Source organism: Chaetodon trifascialis, chromosome 19 (genome assembly GCF_039877785.1).
Source record: "Chaetodon trifascialis isolate fChaTrf1 chromosome 19, fChaTrf1.hap1, whole genome shotgun sequence".
NCBI classification, from domain to species: Eukaryota; Metazoa; Chordata; class Actinopteri; order Chaetodontiformes; family Chaetodontidae; genus Chaetodon; species Chaetodon trifascialis.
The window spans coordinates 5,983,373-6,006,582 of NC_092074.1; the positions used below are offsets into that span (position 1 = coordinate 5,983,373).

Sequence of the window (23,210 nt, forward strand, 5' to 3'; positions counted from 1 at the left end):
TAGAGTTTATTTTAAATGCTGCTAATTTTATCCAAAGAGGGTTTGTCATCCACATATGTGAGAACATTATGTAAAAGTCCTGACATTGAAATGAGTTCATAATATTTATAAGTTCATGTATGTAAATATGTGCGTGCGTGCGTGCGTGCGTGCGTGCGTGCGTGCGTGCGTGCGTGCGTGCGTGCGTGCGTGTGTATGCATTTATGCATTTGTGAGTATACATCTTCAGTCTTTTTATTTCTCACTTGTTGCTATCCCTCATTTGTTGCTACTGATCTTCCATGTTTGTTTCTCCACCAGTATTAACAATGTGTTCCAAGGTGTTTATGTTTCTAATTGGAGCTGCTTGCATCTTCTATCAGGTAATTATGCCTCTCTAGTCTAGTATAATGCATCGCTATGTTTAGTGTTCTAGTTCAACGCAATCTAGAAAGCTGCTTGTATGTAAACAGTTTAATTTACTGATGAAAAATATGTATATTGTGTTTATTTGGTATGCTGAAAAGGAAAAAAACTAAAATTTGACATAAGACTAAAATTCTGTTCTTGCCATTGCAGGTCCTTGCATCAGGTGAGTCACTTGTCCACATTGCCACATAGGACACTTAAATAAAATAATAATAATAGTATTTGCAAGTTGTTTTCCATTCATCAGTTTTCTTCTCACCATTGTCAGTTCTTGAAACAGGAAAACCAAAATGTACCCACACATCAGCTCTAAAAGTCAATGGAGCATCTTCAGTCTCTTTTTTGTTATCAGCACGTTCATCCATAATTTTCTCGATGGGTTTATTTCTCGCAGCACTTGGCTTGCGCGCAAAGGATGATGAGAGTCTGTCTTCTTGACTAATATGACTGTGCCCTCCGCTGTTCAAGTAAAAACAATACAATTTTATTAGCTTGTTATTATCCAATAACAAGCTGTTGTGACAGTGCTGACCTTTAAGAGGACAAAATGGAGATAGCTATTAGCAACCAAGCTAAGCAATTTAGATGACGTAGTAACCACTGTATCTATTATATAAAACATGAAAAACAACATTCCATGTGAAGTGTATGTATTATATGTACATGTACTGCATGTAATACATATGTGTGTATGTGCATGTTTTGTCCATTTTAGCTGTTTTAGTGGAGATTATCCATGTTTTAAAAATGTCTAATGCTGCATTCAATTGGATTCAGGCCGATGGTAGACAACAAAATATTATTCTAGTGGAGGAGAGCAGGATGGTGAAATTTGGTGAGGATGGCAGGGAACACCAGCAACAGTGAGTGTAGAGGTTAATATCCAAAGTTCAAAAATTTTAACTGGATGTTACACAGGCCATCATGTGGGCCTATAATGTTACAGTATCACCCTCGTACAAGGGAAACACTTTAGCAATCCGAAAAACAAGAAGCTGCAACATTAATTTTAAGTTTGCAGTAGAATATTACGAGAAAGCAACATTTAATAGCTGCAGCACTTGAATAGGCAGCAATACATGCAAAATAATTTTATTTATGATATTTTATTGCATTCTTTGTAAAGGATACATCACCATAGCCACATATCATCATGTATGCATGTTCTCGTTTTGCCATCCTGCCATTCCACTGCACTGTTGGTCTTATTTTTCAGTCTCATTTGCTTACTAGCCTTGCAGGGGCCCATTGACCATATGATTGACTTTGCCCTCTGCCCATGTTTTCAGATGCGCTCAAACTATTGGTTTTCTTACAAAGTCATAATTTCTGGAAAGTTCTCCTTGCATATTTTGAGCATCAACCCTTCAGTCCATCAATTTTGTTTACTACAGCAGAAATCCACTGCTTACCAATGTATGACCATGAAGTCATGTACTTCCAAAGTGAAACACAGTCATGCATCAAATCCCTTTACCAAGTTGTTGAAAATATAAAAAAAGAAAACACCTCGAATCTTGTGTTGTTGCAGAAGACGTCTTCATAGCTGAGCTGATGTTGGAGAGTAATGTCACGCTCGAAGCCCAGACCATCGTTTCAGTTTTAAATATGACAGATGACCTCAAAGTGACCGATACAAGTGGAACATCACACATGGTGACCCTCTTACACAATGAAGTGGTAGCAGGTATTGTGCTGAAAAACTTTATTATTTATTTGGTTATAAATCCAAACTGATTTTCTTTAATCTCCTTTAATGGATGGATGGATGGATGGATGGATGGATGGATGGATGGATGGATGGATGGATGGATGGATGGATGGATGGAGGTAGCATGGATTCAATACAGCTCAGCATGCACTGGACAGTTATTTAAATATGAATCAAATCCACATCTGCAATGAAAAGGCTCACAGAGTACCTATCTTAGGGTTTGGAAAAGCTAGGAAGCTCACCACCTGCCATGATAAATGACTGGCATCAGCATGTCTATCAAGCCTATGTTGTTGAGTTAGTTAAGGTTCAAATTAAAGTCAGGTAGTTGAATAAATATTAAACATAATCTTTGAGTAGGATGTAGATTCAGGAATTCTGTGTAACATTTAGAGGCTAGGGGCTGAAAGATCCAACTGCAGCCTTTTTGGCACCTCCCATTCATTTGTTCCTTGTTCAGCACAGTTTAAGCCTGCTACCTCCTGGGCAAACATGGATGTAAAACACAGATCCAAGAGTGAAGGTACATAGATGTAGATGTAGATTAGATGAGACTCTTTTTGAGGTATCTATACACTGGTGATCCTGGATAGCTGCTCCCACAAAGCTAGTTAACACTTCGCTTTTTTTAACTTGGGGTTTAAGAATGAAAATATGAGTTTACGCCTGTGAAAGAGGCAGGGTTTGTGGTACACTGCTGATCATAAGCAACACCATCAGATCCAGAGCAGCATATTTACTGAGATAAATGAAATTATTCATTACCACTCTGAAATTCATTCATGACACAAGTAAAAAGTAATGGTTCAATAAGGAAAAGTTGTAAAAATAAAGCACAGCGCTACAATTAAACTCAATTCAGCCTAACATGATACACTAACTAAATACCAAAAGGAAGAGTAAGTCCACAGCGGGTCTTTATTTGTTTTTATCTTTATTCCTGAACAAAACCTGCTCCTTTCAGGTTTGACTTGCAGAAGTAGTTGACATGGAAGCTGAAGTCGAGACCTAAAAATGTGTGCGCGTCTGTGTGTGCATCTGTCCGCAGCTAATGTCACATACTAGTAGACCCATCATCCTAATATTTTTTGTGCACATTTATAACTATATGCTTAATTGCCTCACATGGTTATACTTTGGTTTTATACTGCCAGTGACTGCTGATTTCTCAGTAGAGGCCACAGTTGATCAAAAACTGCTTCAGTTGTCCTTCTGTTGCTAGATTGCTTGATTGCTGGAGATATTTTTAGCTGCAACTGCTCTAATGGATACATTTGGAGCAATGAAGTGTGCTACGATCACAAGTGTTGCCGTGAAACTACTTGCAAACAAAATGTGTCCCACATCATACCACTCTGCATTGCCAAAGTCAAAGGTAACATACATGTCAAATTTCCTTTGTTGCTGCATTTTCATTAACATTTTCTGTTAATGATTCATTGTATTTTGTAATTTAGCGTGACATCAAGGTCTGAGAGTGTTCCTGTTTATCGCTTTGTTATTAGATTTTATTGCCATATTTCACATTTATTTAAACAAATATGCTTGTCAATATCAGACTTGAAGCTAACGATAATATTTGCAATCAACACAGTTCACATCAATGGATCAGTTATAATGGCTGCAAGCACCTGGAGTGCCAGCAAAACGACCGAGGTACACGTCACTCACAGCACAAAATTAAACCTCTATATTCCTAAAGATATTTGCTATGGTGTTACAGTCAAATATAAATGATTTTATGCTCTTTCTTTTCAAAGCTTAGAACTGCCTTCGAAGGACTGAATGGCTTTGAGTCCCTGAATGTAACCGGTGAAAGGTATTGTACTTTGAAAAGATGTGGATTTATTCTTTAAGTCTCGTTTAGTGGGTGGTCTTCCATAGAATGTGCCGTTTTTCACTGCCATGTTTCTACAGCAGCCCAGAATGGACAAACCATGGACAAAACCAACTCTGCAACTTCGCTGGTCAATGCCAATAAATCCAACAGCTAATTAATTATAAGGCTACAAACTACCCATAACGCAACATGTTTTTTCCATTCAGAAAATATATCTGATCTGTTGTGAATAAAACCTAAAAGTCTAGAGCTGAAACATAATACAACCCCTGATTTTCATATGCAAATTCAAGTAAAATATAGCATCTTATACCAGTCTGGTATTTTTGGGGTATTATTTATTTATTTATTTATTTATTTATTTATTTTTGTCCGTGTGTGTTTTCCCCATATTTGTGTGAACGTTCCAAAGATGATAAAGGGGAAAAAAATTTTGAGTAGATGTATCCAATTAATAGTTGTTTAAGCTATTGCTCATACCCATCACTAACTAAACTTTTAGGAGATCCTATAACCCAGTTACATCTGGCAAACACTATTATTTGACATCGGATGAACAGACTTCGAAAAGAAAAATAGATAAATTAATGAAAATACTGCACAGAAAGCTAAGGTCAGACAGCTATCACTCTTTAGTTATAAACACTCCAGTTGTAAATCTCACACCACTTTTATCAGAAACAATTTCTGTCACTAACCAATGATCTTTCATCGATTCTTTCCAAATGTTAAAGGGAAGGCAGCAGAATTGCTGACTTTGAGGCAGCAGTCAGCGTCAAATTTAATACTTCTACACTTCAACGCTTAATCACCGACCTACAAACCAGTCTTGGAGCAATACTTTGGGTGGACACTTTAGGTCAGTAAAAAAGTGTTGCTGCTTATTTGCCATTCATTTCGAACATGATGGTTCTGTAAGAATTTCTTAGATGTTGTACTACATGCTCTCGGAAGACTACTATCTGCTGTGTTTTCTTGCTCTGCACTCTGAGTACACTCATTATTTCATTATTATACTCAAAAATCCAGGAATCTGTTCTTATATTAGACAAAAACCAAATCGGATTAACATTTTTATGCACTCAAGAAAATAGGTTACTCAGAGTAACCAGGTTTCTTACCAAGTAATCAGACAATGCATTTACATGCAATGGTTACTGTGAATCTGTGTATTTCTACCCCACTCTCAACTTAACTTTCAAAGCTTTGCTTAATTATTTCACCTAACTTTGTCTGTGTGTGTGTGTGTGTGTGTGTGTGTGTGTGTGTGTGTGTGTGTGTGTGTGTGTGTGTGTGTGTGTGTGTGTGTGTGTGTCAAGCAGACTCAAGTGTTCAGTTTGGGAATGCTAGCTTATTTAGACAGGGGCTGCTTTGTCTTTCACTTATAGTCTGACTTTGGATGGAATTATTTTGAATATGAGGATGTATATAATTATGTCTCCTCTAATCCAGCCACACCAGTAGAAATCTACCCAGGGACATCAGGTTTCTCTACTTCCCTAGACTGATTACAAAAGGTTATCAGCTTACTTATGTAAGTGCATTTAAACAAACTGAATGTTGTTGGAACCGACATTTATGATCCTGGATGTTTAGGATAGCTAAGCCAAATTCCGATAAAGTTGTTTTCAATTACCTATTTTTATATTCACCGTCATTTCCAAAAAACTTGGATGCCATGTAAAGCATGGGTAAAAACAGAACGCAATCATTTGCAAGTCCTTTTTGAAGGTCAGTCTGTTGCTGTGGCTGCAAATGCAGGTTAAGACTCATGCAAACAATATTCAGAAATGCAAGTGATTTTCCTGGGCTTGATGTCATGTGAGATGGATCGACACAAGGTTGAAAAGTGTGCTGTGGTCTGATGAGTGCACATTTTAAATGGTTTTTGAAAATCGTGGACATCGTGCTCGGCAGGGATGACGGTATATGTCAGAGTTTGTTAGAGATATGAATATTCATCCTCTGGCAACCACAGATATCCATGGCATACTTATTGAAAACCATCCATTTTCCAGTTTAAGATAAATAGGCGTTGGTCAAGACAGTGACCAAACGTATTATTACCCAAGTCTTGGATAGATAGACAGATGGATGTAGGGGCTCACAAAACCACTGGACTGGCATTGAAAGGCTATACCTCCTACTTCTAGCATGATCATAATGTGTATTTATTTTTCTTTTCTTCACACAGGAATGGTTACCATAGAGTCGCCAGAGACTGCAGCATGCTACCTGTCCTCTCCAGAACTGAAATGCACATTGGAGGAGGCGACGGACAGCGCTGGCTGGAACATGAGCAAGAAGCATGAGCGCTTTGAGCTCAACAAGGGCAGTGTGGTGAAACTGAACCACAGCTGTTCCACAGAGCAATACAAGTCTTGTGTTGCAGTAACTCTCCAGAAGGTGACAGGGATCTGGGCAGGCAAGTGCAAACAAAAATTTTAATTTGGCCAAAGTTGTAAAAAAATAAAAAAAATAAAATAAAATAAAAAATAAAAATAGAAAAATAAGAATAAAAAAAATGGGTTCTGACTAACAGTTACAGTACTGTTATGATTGGTCCAATATTTCTGTTGGCAGTCACAAATAGTAATTCATTGTTAGCCGTCCCATCTATTAATTCAGTTCACCCTACTTTAGACCATAACTCTGTATGTTAATTACTGTGTGCTATGATTCAAATCACTTGTAATTTAATCAAGTATTTCTATTTTATGCTTCTCTACTCCACTACTTTTTAAAGGGAGATATTTCACTTTTTTTACTCCACTGGGTTTGCAAGTTTTCATTGAGATTAAGATTTTCTGACAATTAGTGGTGAGCTTATCAAACACAGTCAATTGTTAAAGATTAAACCAGCTGTTTTTAATCTTTTGTGGCATATGATCATTTGAAATGCCATGAGTTGTTGTTGTCCAACTGGACATTTCCCCTCTGAACTTCTCAAATTGTTTGATTTAAATGACTGAGGTCTTATCCATGTTTCTCTTTGTTTTGTTTCTTCTTCTTCTTCTTCTTCTTACCTCATTAGTCACATCACTCCCTATCAGTTTGACCCTTCAGGTTGGGAACAACTGGACTATGTAGCGAACTGTATATAAGTAGTTAAAACTCAGCTCAGTGTCAAGCTGATCCACGATATTAACAATCCATAATGCCATACATAATAATATACAATTCACAAGGGACATTTTTCTGTAGAATTTCCACTTTTTTTATATATATTTTTCATCATTTTGCTAATAATACATCTGTACTTTTACTTAAGTTGGTATTTGAAAGCAGGACTGTTTTGTACTAATACTTAAGTAAATGATTTAAGTTGTTCTTCCACCAATGCCAGTCAGTGCCACACCACAGAAGTTGACACCATAGAAGTTAAGTATGTTTAATTTCATGACAAATCTGCTGGTGACACTTCTGATCTGAGTCATGTAAGAGAAGAAATGGTACAGGTGCAGCCCAGCTGAAGCTGGAGTTTGAATTTGTCTTCATGTTCCCTGCAGGCACATATGAGTGTGGATTCACCAGTGGGTCAGTCAGGCACACAGCAAAGACACAGCTGAGTGTGGCACTCCTTCCTGATGAGATCACCTTGAAGATCAACCCCCTTACTGTGGACTGTTCCCAGGGCCCTGAAAGCGTCAGCATTAGCGTCACTGCAACCATTTTAAACAGCATAGAGAGCTTTGATGTTTGGTGGAGCTACATGGGTGAAGGGAAATCTGAACTATTTAACAAATGTAAGACAACCCTGCAGTGTCTCTTTCATTCTTTCTGTTAGCTACAGCATAAAATGCTACTTTAATTGCTAATATTTGTGCAAATTTAAATTCACAGTATTCCTGTTTTACAAGATGCATGTAAAATCCTCAAAGCAATGACACTAATATTAATTTTTCCTTACAGCTGATGGAGATCACCTGGTGTATGATTTCAGTGTTCCTATTAGCTGCCAAAAAACCATGGATGCACAATATGTTAATGTCACTTTTAAAAACAGCAGGGAACAGGAAAAAAGTGCACAAGTGGATATCCCAGTCATTTATGGTAACATAGTCTATGGTATAATACGACACTGGCAATTTCTGTTACTATTTTCTTTTTTATATATTATTATATTTATTTGCATTGTCTCTTGCATCAGCTAATGATTCCCCATATTTTTTCCAAGAGGGTTCACAATTTTGCAGTGACGAAGTAGTAAATGGAGATCTTTGGCCCAAAGCCCCAGCTGGAGACACAGTGATCAATCGAACATGTGCAGAGGGCAGGGTTGGTTATAAGACACGCACTTGTGAAGGCACTACCTGGAAGCTGGTGTTTTTCTACTGTGTCAATCAGGAGCTGATTAAAATTTTAAAAGCTGCAAACGTGAGTGTGGCCTTGCAGCTCGTGACCTCAGAATTATAAGGTTCTATCGGTTTTTGTCAAAACAATATACGTTTTTATATTTTGTGTAAGTTTATTTTCAGTTTTATACATTAATGGCACCAAAAAAATCACAAAAAGAAAAAAGATCTTTAATGTGCCTCATAATTTTTACTATTACCATAACAGACAGCTAGCTTGCTAATGTTAATTACAAAGCTCATATTGTTTGACAACAATATTTGATGTTATAATTAGTGACTCAAGCTACTGTGACTACTTCAGAGATTACTGCAATGGAACTCAACATTTGTATCTATAGGAATTGGAGATAAATTCACATTTCTAGCGGGCTAACTGCTGAATGTGTTAATGATCTAATGCTAACTCTGTCATAGCCCTTACAGGGTATGTAGTTGTTCAGACTCAGAATGTAAGCAAATTTGGGTGCAGAAAAGCAACAGAAATTAGCAAATTTGCTAACTTGTACAACATAACTCACATTTTGGAATATTTTTTCATTGTTTTCAATTGTATTGATGGTAAAACTTTGTGAAGTGTATAATCAGCCAGAAATGTGTCTTTAAGCTTACAACTATTTAGAGTCCATCAGTATTCTGTGTAGTTATATCATTTGTATGGTTTTGTACACTGTTACATGGAGATTATAGTGTCTTGTTTTGTTTTTTCCTAGAACTTCCTAAAGGGCCTTGGGGCTTCCCAGAGTGTGGCCATGGATATATTTAATGGACTTAAGAACATCACCGCATCTGATTCTGACTCCAGTGAAACTATGGCCGATATTACCGCTTCCATCAGTGTTCTTAATGTGATGGCCATTGCATCAGAAAATGTGCCCTTACAGGAGGATGTCTTGCCTGTAAGCCGCTGTTGTTTATCATTTACATGTGGAGTGTTTTTTCCAAAGCTTTATTAAATCCTGTGTTGTGTTGTGCATGAACGCGTTAATAGAGCAACACAGAGACAGATGTGTAACCTGCTAGACTACAGTGCTGGAGATCTTCAGCCTTTGCAGCTCATTTTTAAAACATGGAAGAACTGAACATGAACCAGTTCATTTTTGGGGACTGTGAACTTAGTTCAAAATTCAAAATTGTCAACAATGATTATGAATTTGTTCATTTTCATTTGTGTGAACTCAATTTTGAGCTGTGAAATTAACTTGCACAACACTGCTCGTGACCTTCCTGAATAGATGGGGTTGCTCAGTTGTCATGGAAATTGTTTTATTGTTATAACGTGACGTCAGTATGGATTTTTGGTGAAGTTATTGATCAGAGTCCTTTAATATCGGGTAAAAATTGATTAATTACATATCTGACCCATCAAAATAACACCTTTAGCCTACTTAATCTGACTCACCTTATTTATCACAAGCTACTACTGTATATACAGATGCTGAAGGTCCTGGTACAAAACTATTAAGTCTATGCTTAAATTTTGATATGATAGGAAGCAAAGTTTAATTGGGAAGTTCTGACTTGACATGCTGCGTGCCATTGGAGAGACTAATATTGTTTCAGTGGGAAGAACCTCAACTCTGCAACACCATACTGCTATGAGTGTACTGAGTACAGACACCTGATTGCAGAGAGGGTTAATCAGTCAACAGACAAGCTGACATGATATGCTGCCTGAGATGTCTATAATTGTGACCGGTGAAAGCGATGATCAGCACCCACCACAAATGCTAATGTGCTGCCTGAATGTTTTGTACACTACTGTGTGCTAATAGATATCGTAGTTCAGCAAATCCATGCATCATGGCAACCTCAATGTCAGAACCCAGTCACTCCACCAGTACATCCAAATCTTTTTGACATTCACACATTTTAACTTTCATTTGCACTTGAAAAGCAGTGAAATGCTCGCACTGTATACTGTGGTAAAGGAGAGTAACACAGAATACTAAAGGATGGATTTTGAATGGCTTTATTTTAGCCAGTACAGATCCATTAAATTATGAAAGGCACTGATACTGATTTGTAGGCTTGGGATATCTCGTGATAAAATATCCCTCAGCACTGATTGTTTTTATTCTTCTGTTTCAGGATGTTGTTAGCGCAACAAGCAATATCTTGAACAAGACCTGGAGTGGGGTCAACCAGTCTGTTGTTCACAACATGTCATCAGATTATCTTCAGTCTGTGGAGGGTCTGGTGAAGAACATCAAGGTCAACCATACGAATGAAGTCAACAGTCAAAACTTACAGCTCAAAGTCTGCTCAGGTCGTGACTGTAATGTGTCCGTGTTTGACATCGGTGTGAATCTAAATGAGACCACTGGAATAATGAAAACTGTTGCTGTGAAAAACCTAATGGATAAATTAAGAAACAACTACGGCCAAACTGTGCCTACTGGTCTCTTACTATTGGCCACATTAGAGGACAACAATGACTCATCAATACAAATTAAACTGGACTTCCCCAGGGATCAGCTGAATGCCTCAAAACCTATCTGTGTCTTCTGGAACACTACAGACAAGGACTGGTCAGATGCAGGATGTATCGTCAAAACTACTGATGATAACGACACACACTGCGAGTGCAACCATCTGACTTCGTTTTCTGTCCTCATGGCCAAGGGTGATATATCCACTGCTGACCTGGATATGATTACTAGTGTGGGCTTGGGTGTGTCCATCTGCTCCTTGCTGATCTTCCTCATCATTGAGTCTTTGGTGTGGTCAGCCGTGGTCAAAACTAACCTTTCACATTTCCGCCACACAGCCCTGGTGAACATCGCCGTCTTCCTTTTGCTCGCTAACTGCAGTTTCTTGGCTTCATCTTCTCCTGAGACTCTCAGTGACACCTGGTGCCTCATTTTTACCGTATGCAAACACCTGTTTTACTTAGCCATGTTCAGCTGGATGCTGTGCATGAGCGTCATGCTTGTCCACCAGCTGATCTTTGTCTTCAGCCCGCTAAGAAAAAGAGTCTTCATGTTCATCTCCAGCATCGTAGGCTATGTTTGCCCAATCCTGATAGTGGGATCTAGCTATGTGTATTGCAAATACACCGACAAGTCTTACTATGATTCGAAAACTTGCTGGCTGGTTTTTGAGAGACTCTTGGAGGGCTCCATGCATGCCTTCCTCCTCCCAGTGGGAACTGTTATTCTGACCAATCTTTTTTCCATGGTGGTCGTCATTCTCACGCTGGTAAAATCCTCTGCCCCTGATGGCGGCAAAGCAGATGACAAGGAGACAGCCAAAAGTATCCTCAAAGTGGTGGTTTTTCTAACGCCTATCTTTGGAGTGACATGGATTATTGGCTTTGCTCAGCTTATGTTGGATGCAGACAGTCCTATGTTTACTGTTGCTAAATACAGTTTCACCATCCTCAATTCCTTCCAGGTAATTTGAAAGTCACTCTGTTTGGAAATTAGTTTAAAAATGAAAAACAAATCTGTAGGCATGGAGAAGTGAGCTTACTAGACCTCTACAGCCTGCTCCTCATCACTGCTTAAGGCTAGCAGCTCGAGGCAACATTAGCCATTACTAGCATAACGCACCCAAAGCTCCAACCCAAATGTCAAGTTGCATTGTGGGTAATATAGGGTGCATGTTTAGACAAGGATGAAGAAAAAAAAATGCTATCTCTGCTTCTGCTGCATTGATTTTGACCCATTTTTATCTTTTAATGAATGGAATTAAAAGTGGCAACACTGAACACTTTATGATACTGAGATAGACATTGCATTTCATGTGGATCAGTCATATCATGGCCAGTACATAAAGACATTAAAGTCAATGTCAGCATACTGGATCGATGCATCCCTGGTGATTACAAAATTTTTATGCAATTACCAAATTAAATTCAGTGAGAAAGAGATGACTGCTCGAGATTTTGATCGCTCACTACCAAAATGCAGATTTGAAGGAAAATATACCATGCATGGAGAAGGGAAAGGTAAGGTGAGGCAAGTAACATTCAAAGCAAGGGATGGCCATGGTTAAATGTATATATTTCTTTTTTCTTTATCTTTTTTTTTTCCACTGTAGCCACCATTGTTGACGGCACATATTAAACTCCATAACCCCAGCCTCTACATTATATATATATGTATTGTAGTTTTATTGCCCTGTATGATCATCAGGTTTTTAAAATATTAATAATTAAACAAAAATGTCTTCATTAAAACACAGTTTAAAATCATCTGTTGCACTTCATTTCTTCTCTTGCAGGGCCTTCTCATTTTACTAACAGGGTGTTTTGCAGAGCAGAAGGTATGTTTGTCATTTTCCCAATGACAGGTAGCCATCTTGTTCATTGATTTATTGAAAAAGTCCAGTTGTCAGAAGCAGGGACATACTTCAAAACAGCTCAAATGATTGATCAAGTAGAACACTGCATGATGCTTTAGTGTTTGAAGTCTTACCTGTGCTACGTGAGGCATGAGTTTGATGTCTGGGGGCCACCCAAAAATGCTTTGGGCCCAAAAATGTCTCAATAATTATGCTTAGTGTTGCCCATTTCATAAAGCAATCTTTGTGTTATTGTTGACAGGTTCGAGAGGAACTGTTAAAGCTCATAATGGTAAGTTTACCAATAAAGTCTATCCAGGCTTATATCATAAAGTGAGAGAGACATGCATTATAACTCTGTGTGCTTCTACCCTCAGGCAAAATCAAAAGGAAAAAGTGACAGCATGACAAATTTGACTTCAGCCACATATACAAAAGACAAGTGAAGACTGAGGTCAGATTTATGTCATTAATGGTCTCCTTTTTACTTGTGTGCATCTTCTGCTGCACCATTGTCTGCATAAAGTAACACTGACTTGCTATTTTCCAAGTTTATGAATCTGTTCTATAAATGTTCTACGTACTTGGTCATCTCTGCATTTCAGATTGTGAAGATGGAAACAGCAACTCACATGGGTGCAGCTCCACTTGCAGCCAACTAGAAAATACATCTTAGAGTTTGCTTTGTGTTAGATTACAGATCCTAGATGGTTACAAAAGTGCAGTTGGTTGTCTAAAACCAGGATCCCTGTTAACTAAAGCGGATTACATAGAACTCTGATGCTTTGATAATATCTATTAACGTGATAGAACTGACCATTATTAATAGTAGCACTTTTACTAGCACTGATTGTCATCATCCTCAGCTGAGGCTGACAAAGATTTCACATTAAGTCAAATCCTGCTCTAGGGAGTAAAATGTAAATATGGTTAAGGTATAGACTTTCTTCACTTTCATCACTTCATTTTCTTCATTGTATGTACCACCTAATTGGATGTTGTGTATTCTGAATACAAAGATTGTGAGTGCTGACTTTATATAGAACAAAACAGAGAAGTTTGGCTTGGTTTGATTATTTTGTTTTGTGATATGAACCATAACCTGTAAACTGTGTGCATCTAACCACTATGTGTATTAGAGTTATATGCATATGAAATAATATGTAGTCAAATAAAAACATGGAATATAATTTCTGTTATTGTTCATTACACTGAGCATGATTGAGACATTTGCATCCAAACTATACATTTATTTATACAAATAATTAATTTAGCAATTGCACATACTCATTTTTTTCATCCAGATAGATAGATAGATAGATAGATAGATAGATAGATAGATAGATAGATAGATAGATAGATAGATAGATAGATAGATAGATAGATAGATAGATTTTTTTTAGTTTTTTTTATCCTCCTGCAAAATTTTTTGTTAATTAGGGATACTGACAGTTGATGATGAAGTGTCCCCTGTGGTTGATGTCATAGTCTTTTTTCCTTCTGGTGCAGGCCAAGGTGTAGTTTTAGTTAGTTTACATTAAGTATTAATTTGTATTTTCGGCAAAATGTTTAGATTTGAGATGTCTCTAGGCTCACTAGGTCAGATGAAGGAGAAAAACTAATTATTAATATTAAAGGGGATGTACCAGAGATACACAGAGATAGGCTCAGGATGCATTTGCTGTCCAAAATGTGTCTAATACTAATACTAATACTAATACTCTCTTTATTGTATTGGCACCCTTTAAGCTGTGATTTAACTGTTGAGTGAATGTAGAGGACACATTATTCCCCTGAAAACTGAAAAAATGACGATGAAGATGGCCAGTGTTGTGTACGGTCACTGCTGCTGCACCACCAATCAGAGCTCCCAGAATGCTCCTGTCTATGTTCAGTTCCTCACACCTTTTTCCAGTATAGTAGGTAGTCTGGCTTGATGTGCACCTGAAAAGCAACAAACATAATTTTATTTATTATCTAAATGTATTTCCAGAAATATGAGCAACTTTTTTGAACTGGAGTGTCCACATGAAAACACATGCTGAGCGTTTGCTGAGTCCTGTGGCCACTGGCCATATAAGAAGATTTCCATAAAACATGTCTCTAAAGCTTCGTCCTGGCCGTGGAACACTGGACCAGCTCTATACCCTCCACAGGGTGCTTGAGGGTTCATGGGAGTTTGCCCAAACAGTCCACATGTGCTTCGTGGACTTGGAGAAGGCATTCGACCGTGTCCCTCGCGTCATTCTGTGGGAGGTGCTCCAGGAGTATGGGGTTGGAGGCCCTCTGTTGAGGGCTGTACAGTCCCTGTACAACCGGAGCAGGAGCTTGGTCCGCATTGCCGGCAGTAAGTCGGACCTGTTCCCAGTGCATGTTGGACTCCGGCAGGGCTGCCCTATGTCACCGGTTCTGTTCATCATTTTTATGGACAGGATTTCTAGGCGCAGCCAGGGGCCGGAGGGGGTTCGGTTCGGGGGCCGGCAGATTTCGTCTCTGCTTTTCGCGGATGATGTTGTCTTGTTGGCTTCCTCGAGCCAGGACCTTCAGCATGCGCTGGGGTGGTTCGCAGCCGAGTGTGAAGCAGCTGGGATGAGAGTTAGCACCTCCAAGTCCGAGGCCATGGTTCTCGACCGGAAAAAGGTGGCTTGCTCCCTTCAGGTTGGAGGAGAGTTCCTGCCTCAAGTGGAGGAGTTTAAGTATCTTGGGATCCTGTTCACGAGTGAGGGAAGGATGGAACGTGAGATTGACAGGCGGATCGGTGCAGCGGCTGCAGTAATGCGGTCGCTGTATCGGTCTGTCGTGGTAAAGAAGGAGCTGAGCCGAAAGGCGAAGCTCTCGATTTACCGGTCAATCTACGTTCCTACCCTCACCTATGGTCATGAACTTTGGGTCATGACCGAAAGAACGAGGTCCCGGATACAAGCGGCTGAAATGAGTTTCCTCCGCAGGGTGGCGGAGCGCTCCCTTAGAGATAGGGTGAGGAGCTCTGTCACCCGGGAGGAGCTCAGAGTAGAGTCGCTGCTCCTCCGCATCGAGAGGAGTCAGCTGAGGTGGCTCGGGCATCTCTATAGGATGCCCCCTGGACGCCTCCCTAGGGAGGTGTTCCAGGCATGTCCCACCGGGAGGAGGCCCCGGGGAAGACCCAGGACACGCTGGGGTGACTACGTCACTCGGCTGGCCTGGGAACGCCTCGGGATCCCCCCGGAAGAGTTGGAGGAAGTGTCCGGGGAGAGGGAAGTCTGGGCGTCCCTGCTCAGACTGCTCCCCCCGCAACCCGGCCTCGGATAAGCGGAAGATAATGGATGGATGGATGGATGTCTCTAAAGCTGTTTGCTGGAAATAGCTTTCAGGAAAAGATTCTCGCCTCCCTCTTTCTACCTCTGTTTCAGTCCATTTCAAAATGTGCTGAATGTGCTTGGGGCAACCACGTATCCCAGGATGCATTTCGTAGCAACAATGCCAGAGGAGAGGACTCACAACTATAAGTTACAAGTTTCGAAATACTGCTGTTTTAGTAGTACGGAATGTGGTTTTAAGATTATTTTATGTGAGAAAGTGGATGTTAAAACTTAAAATCTGTGGTCGATTCATCACGATAGCGCGTAGCTTAAAATTTGCTCCAAAGTTTTCGGAGATGTGTCGTCCTGCTAACGTCATCAAGTACGCTGCCATCCCAATTGCAGAATAACGGTCCTGCATCCTCCCGTCCTGGAGAGACTGTATTCCCAAGTCGAACTTGCTAAGTCCGAACTGCCAAGTTCGTAAGTCCGAACTTGGCGTACTTGGTATTGAGAAACGGCCATGTAGCACTACATATGTCAAAGTAGCGGACATGGCGGCAGTAAACAGACCGAGTTTATCAGTAGTTGAACCGTACGTGTGCGAACCTGAGTCAGATCCTGAATGAGGGGAGGTTCCTACAGAACCTCAGAGAATTCAACAGGATGCTTCTGAAAGGTTAGTCTAAAAACATCTTTCTACCTTTTTCTCTGTAGTACGAGCACCGCCTGTACAGGAGGCAGCGTGAGAGGCCCGCAGTTCAGACGGTCAATGCTCACGCTAGGATGCACCAATCCTAACTTGTAGCATACCAGAATGACGGGGAGAAACTCAGCTCAAAGCCTCTACGATGAAGCACGTGAATTAGTCAGTTTTAGGGGTGCTGATAGGCATGTTACTGAACTTTGGAGAGAGCCAGACTTGCTGTTTCACATTGAGTCTAGTCTTCATGCAAAGCTTAGCTAATTGCCTCCTGGCTCCAGCTCTGTGCTGCAGACATTAGAGAAGTATAGATATTTGCATTTGATTCTGCAAGAAAACAAACAAGCATTTTTCTCAAAATTATTCTGCTGTTTCATTTAGTAGCTAGCTTAAGGATTGGGGTGACATGGCTTGGCAGCACATCTTTCTCTGTGTTTTGGAGCCCAGTGTCTCTTTTCCACCTTGCTGATTGGCTTCTCACCTGTGATCTCATTACTTGGTGCAGCTGGATTGACAGGAACCTCAGTCTTGATCAGGGGGGTCAAATCTATGAAATGAAACAACAGGTTAATGAAAATGTTAAATTAAATGTTAAGGTTAAAAATGGTAACATAGCAAGCATTTGACTTGTGTACATGTATTTGTGGGTAGAATTTGTGGATTTTTATTTTATTTATTTATTTTTATTTTTTTTCAGAAATATAGAAAATTAGCCGTTGTTTGGCAGGCTGGTCTAGTGCAGCCAGGTAGAAGCTGATATTTCTGCTTTTCACCATTGAAGTCAGCAGTAATGATTAGGTCATCGTTCTTAAGGAAGCTCCTCCTGTGCAGATGCAAGTGAGAAATGAACATGCTCCAGCCATAGTCTCGACCGCGGAAGCACTGGCAGCGCTCATCCCACTCTGTTTCTGAATTATTCACTGGTTTGTTCCAGTTGGAACGAGTGTCTGTGGGAAAAAAAAAGCACATGTTATGCATTTCTGAATTTCACGTATGTTTTGGTTCAAATAGGATGTCAAGGTGGAATGATGTGAAGATAGCTTGTTCAAAATGCACAGCCACCAGGACACAGTCACGAGCTTTCAGAGGTCATCCACACATAGGTTGCCATTTTCTGTGAGGTGATGAATGAAATTCAATTCACTGTTATTGTACTGGGGCGAAGCAGAAACCTCGAAACATTGGCAAATCAAAGCAAAATCATCTGCATGGCTATACGCAACTGTTTCATCTGCCTGGTCAGTTTTCTTTTTCCTAAACTCCAGTGATCTTGGCCTACCTGTGGTGAAGCTTCTTGTAGAGGACATCCTCAGTTTTACATCAGGGTCCTGGTCCATGGCAACAATGGTCAGCTGCCTGTTTTTGGCTGGCCACTCCATCACTGCATCATTTTCCCCACTGCAGAGGTGCATGGTCATGCCAACATAGTCCTGGTTGTCAATGTCTCTTCCATTTGGGTAAACACTGAGACCAAATGAGTAGCCTTCCAAGCTGTAGAAGCACTCACTTTTCACCGAGGTGCCAGCAGGAATGGTGTTGAGGACGTTGGTGAAGTGAGGGATTTGCCAGACAGCCACTGGGCAAACAGTCTCAGTAAGAGTGATATCATCGATTAAGATGGCACCCAAGGAGCTGGATGATCCTTTGATGCCTTGAAAGAAATAACGGAACTTCTCTGTCACCTTGAGAGTCACATGGGCTATTTTCCAGGCATCATCTCCATCACCTGAAAGACAAAAAGTGGGTGATTTAAGGACTATTGTCGTTTTTTTTGTTTTTTTTAATTATTTAATCATTAAAAGATTTATAGGTTACTCTAGTATAAAAGGTAACTCTGTATCAAGTGGTGTGCTTCTAATTAATATTACAGTAATGCAATAAACTCACCCACTACATCAACGGAAAAACATTGAGCAACAACATTCTAATGAGCACTGTCCAACAGGTAGCGTATTCTATGCTAGCATATAAATAATGAAATACCTGTAATGGTGTGGATCTTCTTGACACTACGTAAAGCCCCTGTCCCATCTTCAGTCCTGATCCATATCACCAGTTTGTCCCCAGCAGCTCCGGTCATCTTGTAGAAGAACTGCAGGCACTGCTCGTCTCTCTTGGGGTAGAGGATACGTGACTCAAGCAAAGCACTGTTTCCAACTTCACCAGAAGACGTGTCAAACTTCATGAAGTAGCCAGAATCTAAAAAGAGAAATGACCAGAAATGGTCAGTGCATATTTTGCTGACTGAGTCATATAGCTAAAAAGTTAAAAGTATTCTATTAGTGTATGAAGAGCAGCAAATGAATAAGATTTTGGCCAATATTGAACAAGATATTCACTTAATTTATTCAAGCCTGTCAAATTTGAACGAATTATCTGCCCTTCTGTGTGTAGAATGTGAAGACAAGTCAAACAACACTCGTATAACTGAGCATAGATGTTATATGCTATTAAGTATAATTCAGTGTGTATTCTGTTGAGGAATGTGTTGTCTTTCTAACACTTTGTCACCTCATGGATTAAAAATAGACTATATATATATTATAGAAATAAAGAAATATTTTATGTAGATCTACTTAGACGTTCAGTTAATGACTTTTTATTTGGAAGTTATGGCCCCTTCATTTTTGTGCAGTAATATGTATCAATCTAAATGTTTTTGTGCTTATTGTTGTGGGGATGGGGCTAAACATTTTTTTTCTTGTTAATGGAACAGTATTTTTTAATTATCCCTAATTATAGGAGTGAAATTATCAAGTGCCAAACATATGGTAAACAAAACAAATTGTGCTGAATATCTATTATTTTAGACTCTAGGTTAACTTGATATGATACAGTTAACTTGACTGTGGTTCCTATGATGTGGAATAAAATGCCGGTCTTGATGTAATTATTTCTCTGTAAATATTCAACCATTTTTTTATAGAAAATTTCACAAGAAAAACATTTTAAATATATAAATCTGAGGCACAGGAAAATGAAAGACTCTCTACTTTCCAATTACCCTTTGTTCAGCCAAAAGAAAAACCTAGTGTATGACACTTTTCGTGTCATAATTTATTTGGTTACACATTTTTCTTTTAACATGTAGTTAACATTTCTGTCTACGATGTACAAAATTCATTCAGTACCTCTGCAGCGCCCTGCCAGGGTGTGGTCTGTATCAGCCGGACTGCTCAGTGTCTGGACCCAGTCTGAGTTGTCGTCCTCGTTCTGGATCATTCCACAGATGTTGATCAACTCAAATGAACACTGGTCCAGGAGAGTGTGTGTGGTGGCTGGAACAGAACAGTTGTCAAGAGTCAACCTACAAAGCTTAAAGCACGACAGAGAGTAGCAGAAGTATGAGGGACCTACAAAGTAACAGTGGGACTTTGTTTGTCTGCCATTTGGTGCTGGGCAAGTAGCAACCAGTGGGTTTATCATAGCTTGTTTGCTAACTGTGGATGGTTGATGAGAGCTGGCCTGAAAACCAAAACAATAATGCAAAATAGGCTGAACTCTATAAAGCAGAGGGGGGCTGCAGGTAGGTGATCATCATCACCATGAGCAACACCTTTCATTTGAGGTACAGATTCTTAATCACTTTGCCTGCCAGGATACAGAATGTGAACCTTTGCCTTTCTTTAACCTTTACTCAGGTGTGAAAGTAGACACTCACCACAGTCATACATGCGATTAAGCCTGGTAATGTCCACTTCACTGAAGTCCAGCCGCTGGCCAATCACATCATTAAAATAGGGTATAGTGGTGGTGATTGTGGGGATGGTCTCGTTCTTGTTGAAGGACAGTGGTCTGTAGTGCATGACGGACTCATAATCATACGCAGTGTTCAGATCAGTGATAAAGTCATCATCATACTTTTCAAAATTGTGGGCCTTCCCTGTGAGGAAAGAGTAACATACAAATATGTAGAAGCTGTTAAACCTCCTAGTTTATCAAAGTATGATCATTTGTTGTTGTCAGTTACAGGGCCGGAATTACCATTGAGGACATCAAGGTCATGTCTTTGGAAATGACAAGAGGACTCAACTTTCTACAATTACATTTTTCGAACAAGCAGGAAGGAAGATGAAAAATGAAACTTTAAATTTCTAAGCATGTATGGGCAAGACAAAGAAGAAAAAGAAGAAGATTAGACATTGGAGTACTTTCATGATAACGAAGTTGCACCACCTGCTGAAGAAGGTTGTGTGATGTGGTTAAAAGGTCCAGCTTCAGAGTGGACCAAATGGTAAAACTGTCTTTGTCAACAGTAATTTCAGTCTAATGAATGTGACATTGGTTCAATGAATGCATGAACTGTAAAAATCATAAAACTTCTTGAATGGTGTTCTGATGAAAAAATTGTCACCCACCTTCTTCAATCTGGTCCCACCAGATTTTGACATAGTCATCTCTATCTGAGCGAGACTGTTCATGGTAAAAGCCCAGAGCATGGAGGAGCTCATGCTGCACAATGGCCTTAGTGTCACATCCGGCACCAATGGACAGATTCTGGCCTATTAGTTCATCTCCAACATGTGACCAGCATCTGAATTGAAAAAAATTCAAATGATGACACAATCAACCTATGGTGCTTTTGCTGAGCTTTATAAAGCATTTATCACATCAGCAGTTCTAAAGTTTGATTGCATGACAGCTTGACCCATAAAGTTGCACAATGGCCAAGATCATTCAAACAGTGTGGCATGCTGCAGCCCACCCAGACAGCTTGACAAAGGAGATATAGGTGCTCTCTCCCTCATAGGGCTTGAAGTCCACACAGGATCGCAAACGGTATTCCTCAAATGCCTGGAGGATCACACCTTTAGCATTCAGGTCTAGGATAATGGAAATGAATTTCCAAGTCAGTGCATGTTTCATTTTTTTCATCAAATTATTTGCTGGTAGAAATGCATTCCTTCGTGCACAGTGTACCTAAAGAGTCAGTTAAGATATACGGGATGGGAAACTTCCATCTCTTTGTTTCATCAAGGATTGCATTTCTATTGGGCTGCAAGACAAACAGAGACATTGAGATCATGTTAAGTTCTATTTTTTTTTTTTTTTTTTTTAAACCAGGTCCTGTCCAAGACAGGCAGGGACACAAAATAATCAAAACAATACTGACATAATTATAATCTCTAAACAGATGGTCCTCTTACATTAACAGCGATGTCTCCCTCAAACAGGTGGTTTAACCCTAGAAATGTGAAAAGCACAGGTACATCAGTCAACAAAGCACATGATCACAGCACATGTATCCAACAGTAGACAGGGCTTAACAAGGATACCTCTGTTGATCTCGGGTATGTCATCCCTCAGTTCACCAGCATCTGCATTATCACCTGGAGGATGAATTTATTGTTAGAGCGGAAACGTTACCAACAAATTAGTTTTATATGCATATGATCAGTAAAGTTAAGAGGAACCAACCAGTATGTGTCGGAACAGCTTGTGCCTAGCACACAGAAAGAGACACATCTCAATTTAATCTTTCAGCAGGGACATTTTCTCCAATGACTGTTTCTGGTGTAATTACATTTCTAATGCTTCAAAATTTCCCTACCTTCAAAACCACAAAGACTCCAATCAGTGCAGTAATCTTCCTCAGACTGTCTCCGGAGCCCATGTTGTTGCCCAGACAGAAACGTGTTTCAGTGACAACCAACCTAAACATATCCATAAAGACAGCGTCCGCAGGGGAACTTTGATCAGGATTATAGTGTTTAATGAGTAACGGATATTTCACACCTGTCCTCACTGCCTCGTATACAACTGACATCTTGTCAGGTGCAGCAGTAAAGTGTTGACACTGTATAGAGGCAATATAATCAATAATAGAGTGATATGAACTGATCTTAGCTCAATAAAACGCAGTTATGTTGTTTATGGGTTGTCCTCTGACCTCTGCAGCTGGGGGCAGCTGTCTTATAAGTCATGTGGACTTCATCCTCAGACAGCAGTCTTGCAATGCAGGACAACATTTGTTTTTTGTTGTTGTTTTTGGTTAATATTTTTTTTATTGAAAAAAATGCCACGTGACACGAATGTCAGTTTAGAAATGAAAGTCACAGTCAAAACACAGAAGTGTAACAATTATGTAAGAACAACAGTTATTTGTGGGAAGCACTGTATATTCCAACATTAAGAGAAGTTCAAGAACTACCTCTCATGGAAAACTTGATCTTCTCTTTGGAAAAGACATGCTATCACTGAGCCACTGAGTACTGGAGGGAGCTTTAGCAGACGTCCAGTGAAGGAGAAGATGGCATCTAGCAAATAGTAAAAGCTACAATGTCCAATTAATTAGAGAAGTTTGTTCTTCCCTATTTGTATCAGAACAACATCCTCTTTGTAATGAGTGAGGAAAATGCATGAATAGTTCATTTAGTCCTCCTGTAGTAATGTACGATGCCTTCAAGGGGTGCATTACAGTGCATGGCGAGAGGGCAAAGATGTAAAGGAAGAGCAAAGCACAGGACAGTAAAAAGTGCTGAGGTTTCAATCTGTCCTGCTATTACACCACCAAGATCTGATAAGATACGATTCTGCATTTTCATGGTACTGTTATGTATCAAATGCCAACGCAGCTGATATAGCTGATATCTATGGGAGCGGCTGAACAATTTATTATTGCAGT

The 23,210-nt window shown here is 39.7% G+C and overlaps 2 protein-coding genes across 2 annotated transcripts; one reads left to right on the plus strand and one right to left on the minus strand.

The window, feature by feature from the left end:
• Positions 1 to 308: 308 nt before the first annotated feature.
• Positions 309 to 13,282, plus strand: adgrf3b (adhesion G protein-coupled receptor F3b). The gene is made up of 17 exons (XM_070987937.1): positions 309 to 362; positions 559 to 571; positions 1,940 to 2,095; positions 3,345 to 3,497; positions 3,717 to 3,778; positions 3,883 to 3,941; positions 4,697 to 4,821; positions 6,157 to 6,387; positions 7,472 to 7,708; positions 7,875 to 8,015; positions 8,140 to 8,339; positions 9,031 to 9,216; positions 10,409 to 11,713; positions 12,545 to 12,586; positions 12,867 to 12,896; positions 12,982 to 13,058; positions 13,210 to 13,282. The coding sequence occupies exons 1-16, from the start codon at positions 309 to 311 to the stop codon at positions 13,048 to 13,050; spliced, it is 3,063 nt and encodes a 1,020-aa protein (XP_070844038.1). The 3' UTR covers positions 13,051 to 13,058; positions 13,210 to 13,282.
• Positions 13,283 to 14,204: 922 nt separating this feature from the next.
• Positions 14,205 to 22,199, minus strand: mep1a.2 (meprin A, alpha (PABA peptide hydrolase), tandem duplicate 2). The gene is made up of 16 exons (XM_070988050.1): positions 22,137 to 22,199; positions 22,004 to 22,028; positions 21,862 to 21,915; positions 21,733 to 21,770; positions 21,506 to 21,581; positions 21,291 to 21,408; positions 20,944 to 21,119; positions 20,247 to 20,468; positions 19,717 to 19,863; positions 18,569 to 18,784; positions 17,865 to 18,311; positions 17,359 to 17,532; positions 17,067 to 17,132; positions 16,269 to 16,503; positions 14,443 to 14,548; positions 14,205 to 14,222 (listed from the first exon to the last, which is right to left on the minus strand). The coding sequence occupies exons 1-16, from the start codon at positions 22,197 to 22,199 to the stop codon at positions 14,205 to 14,207; spliced, it is 2,181 nt and encodes a 726-aa protein (XP_070844151.1).
• Between the last annotated feature and the right edge of the window lie 1,011 nt (positions 22,200 to 23,210).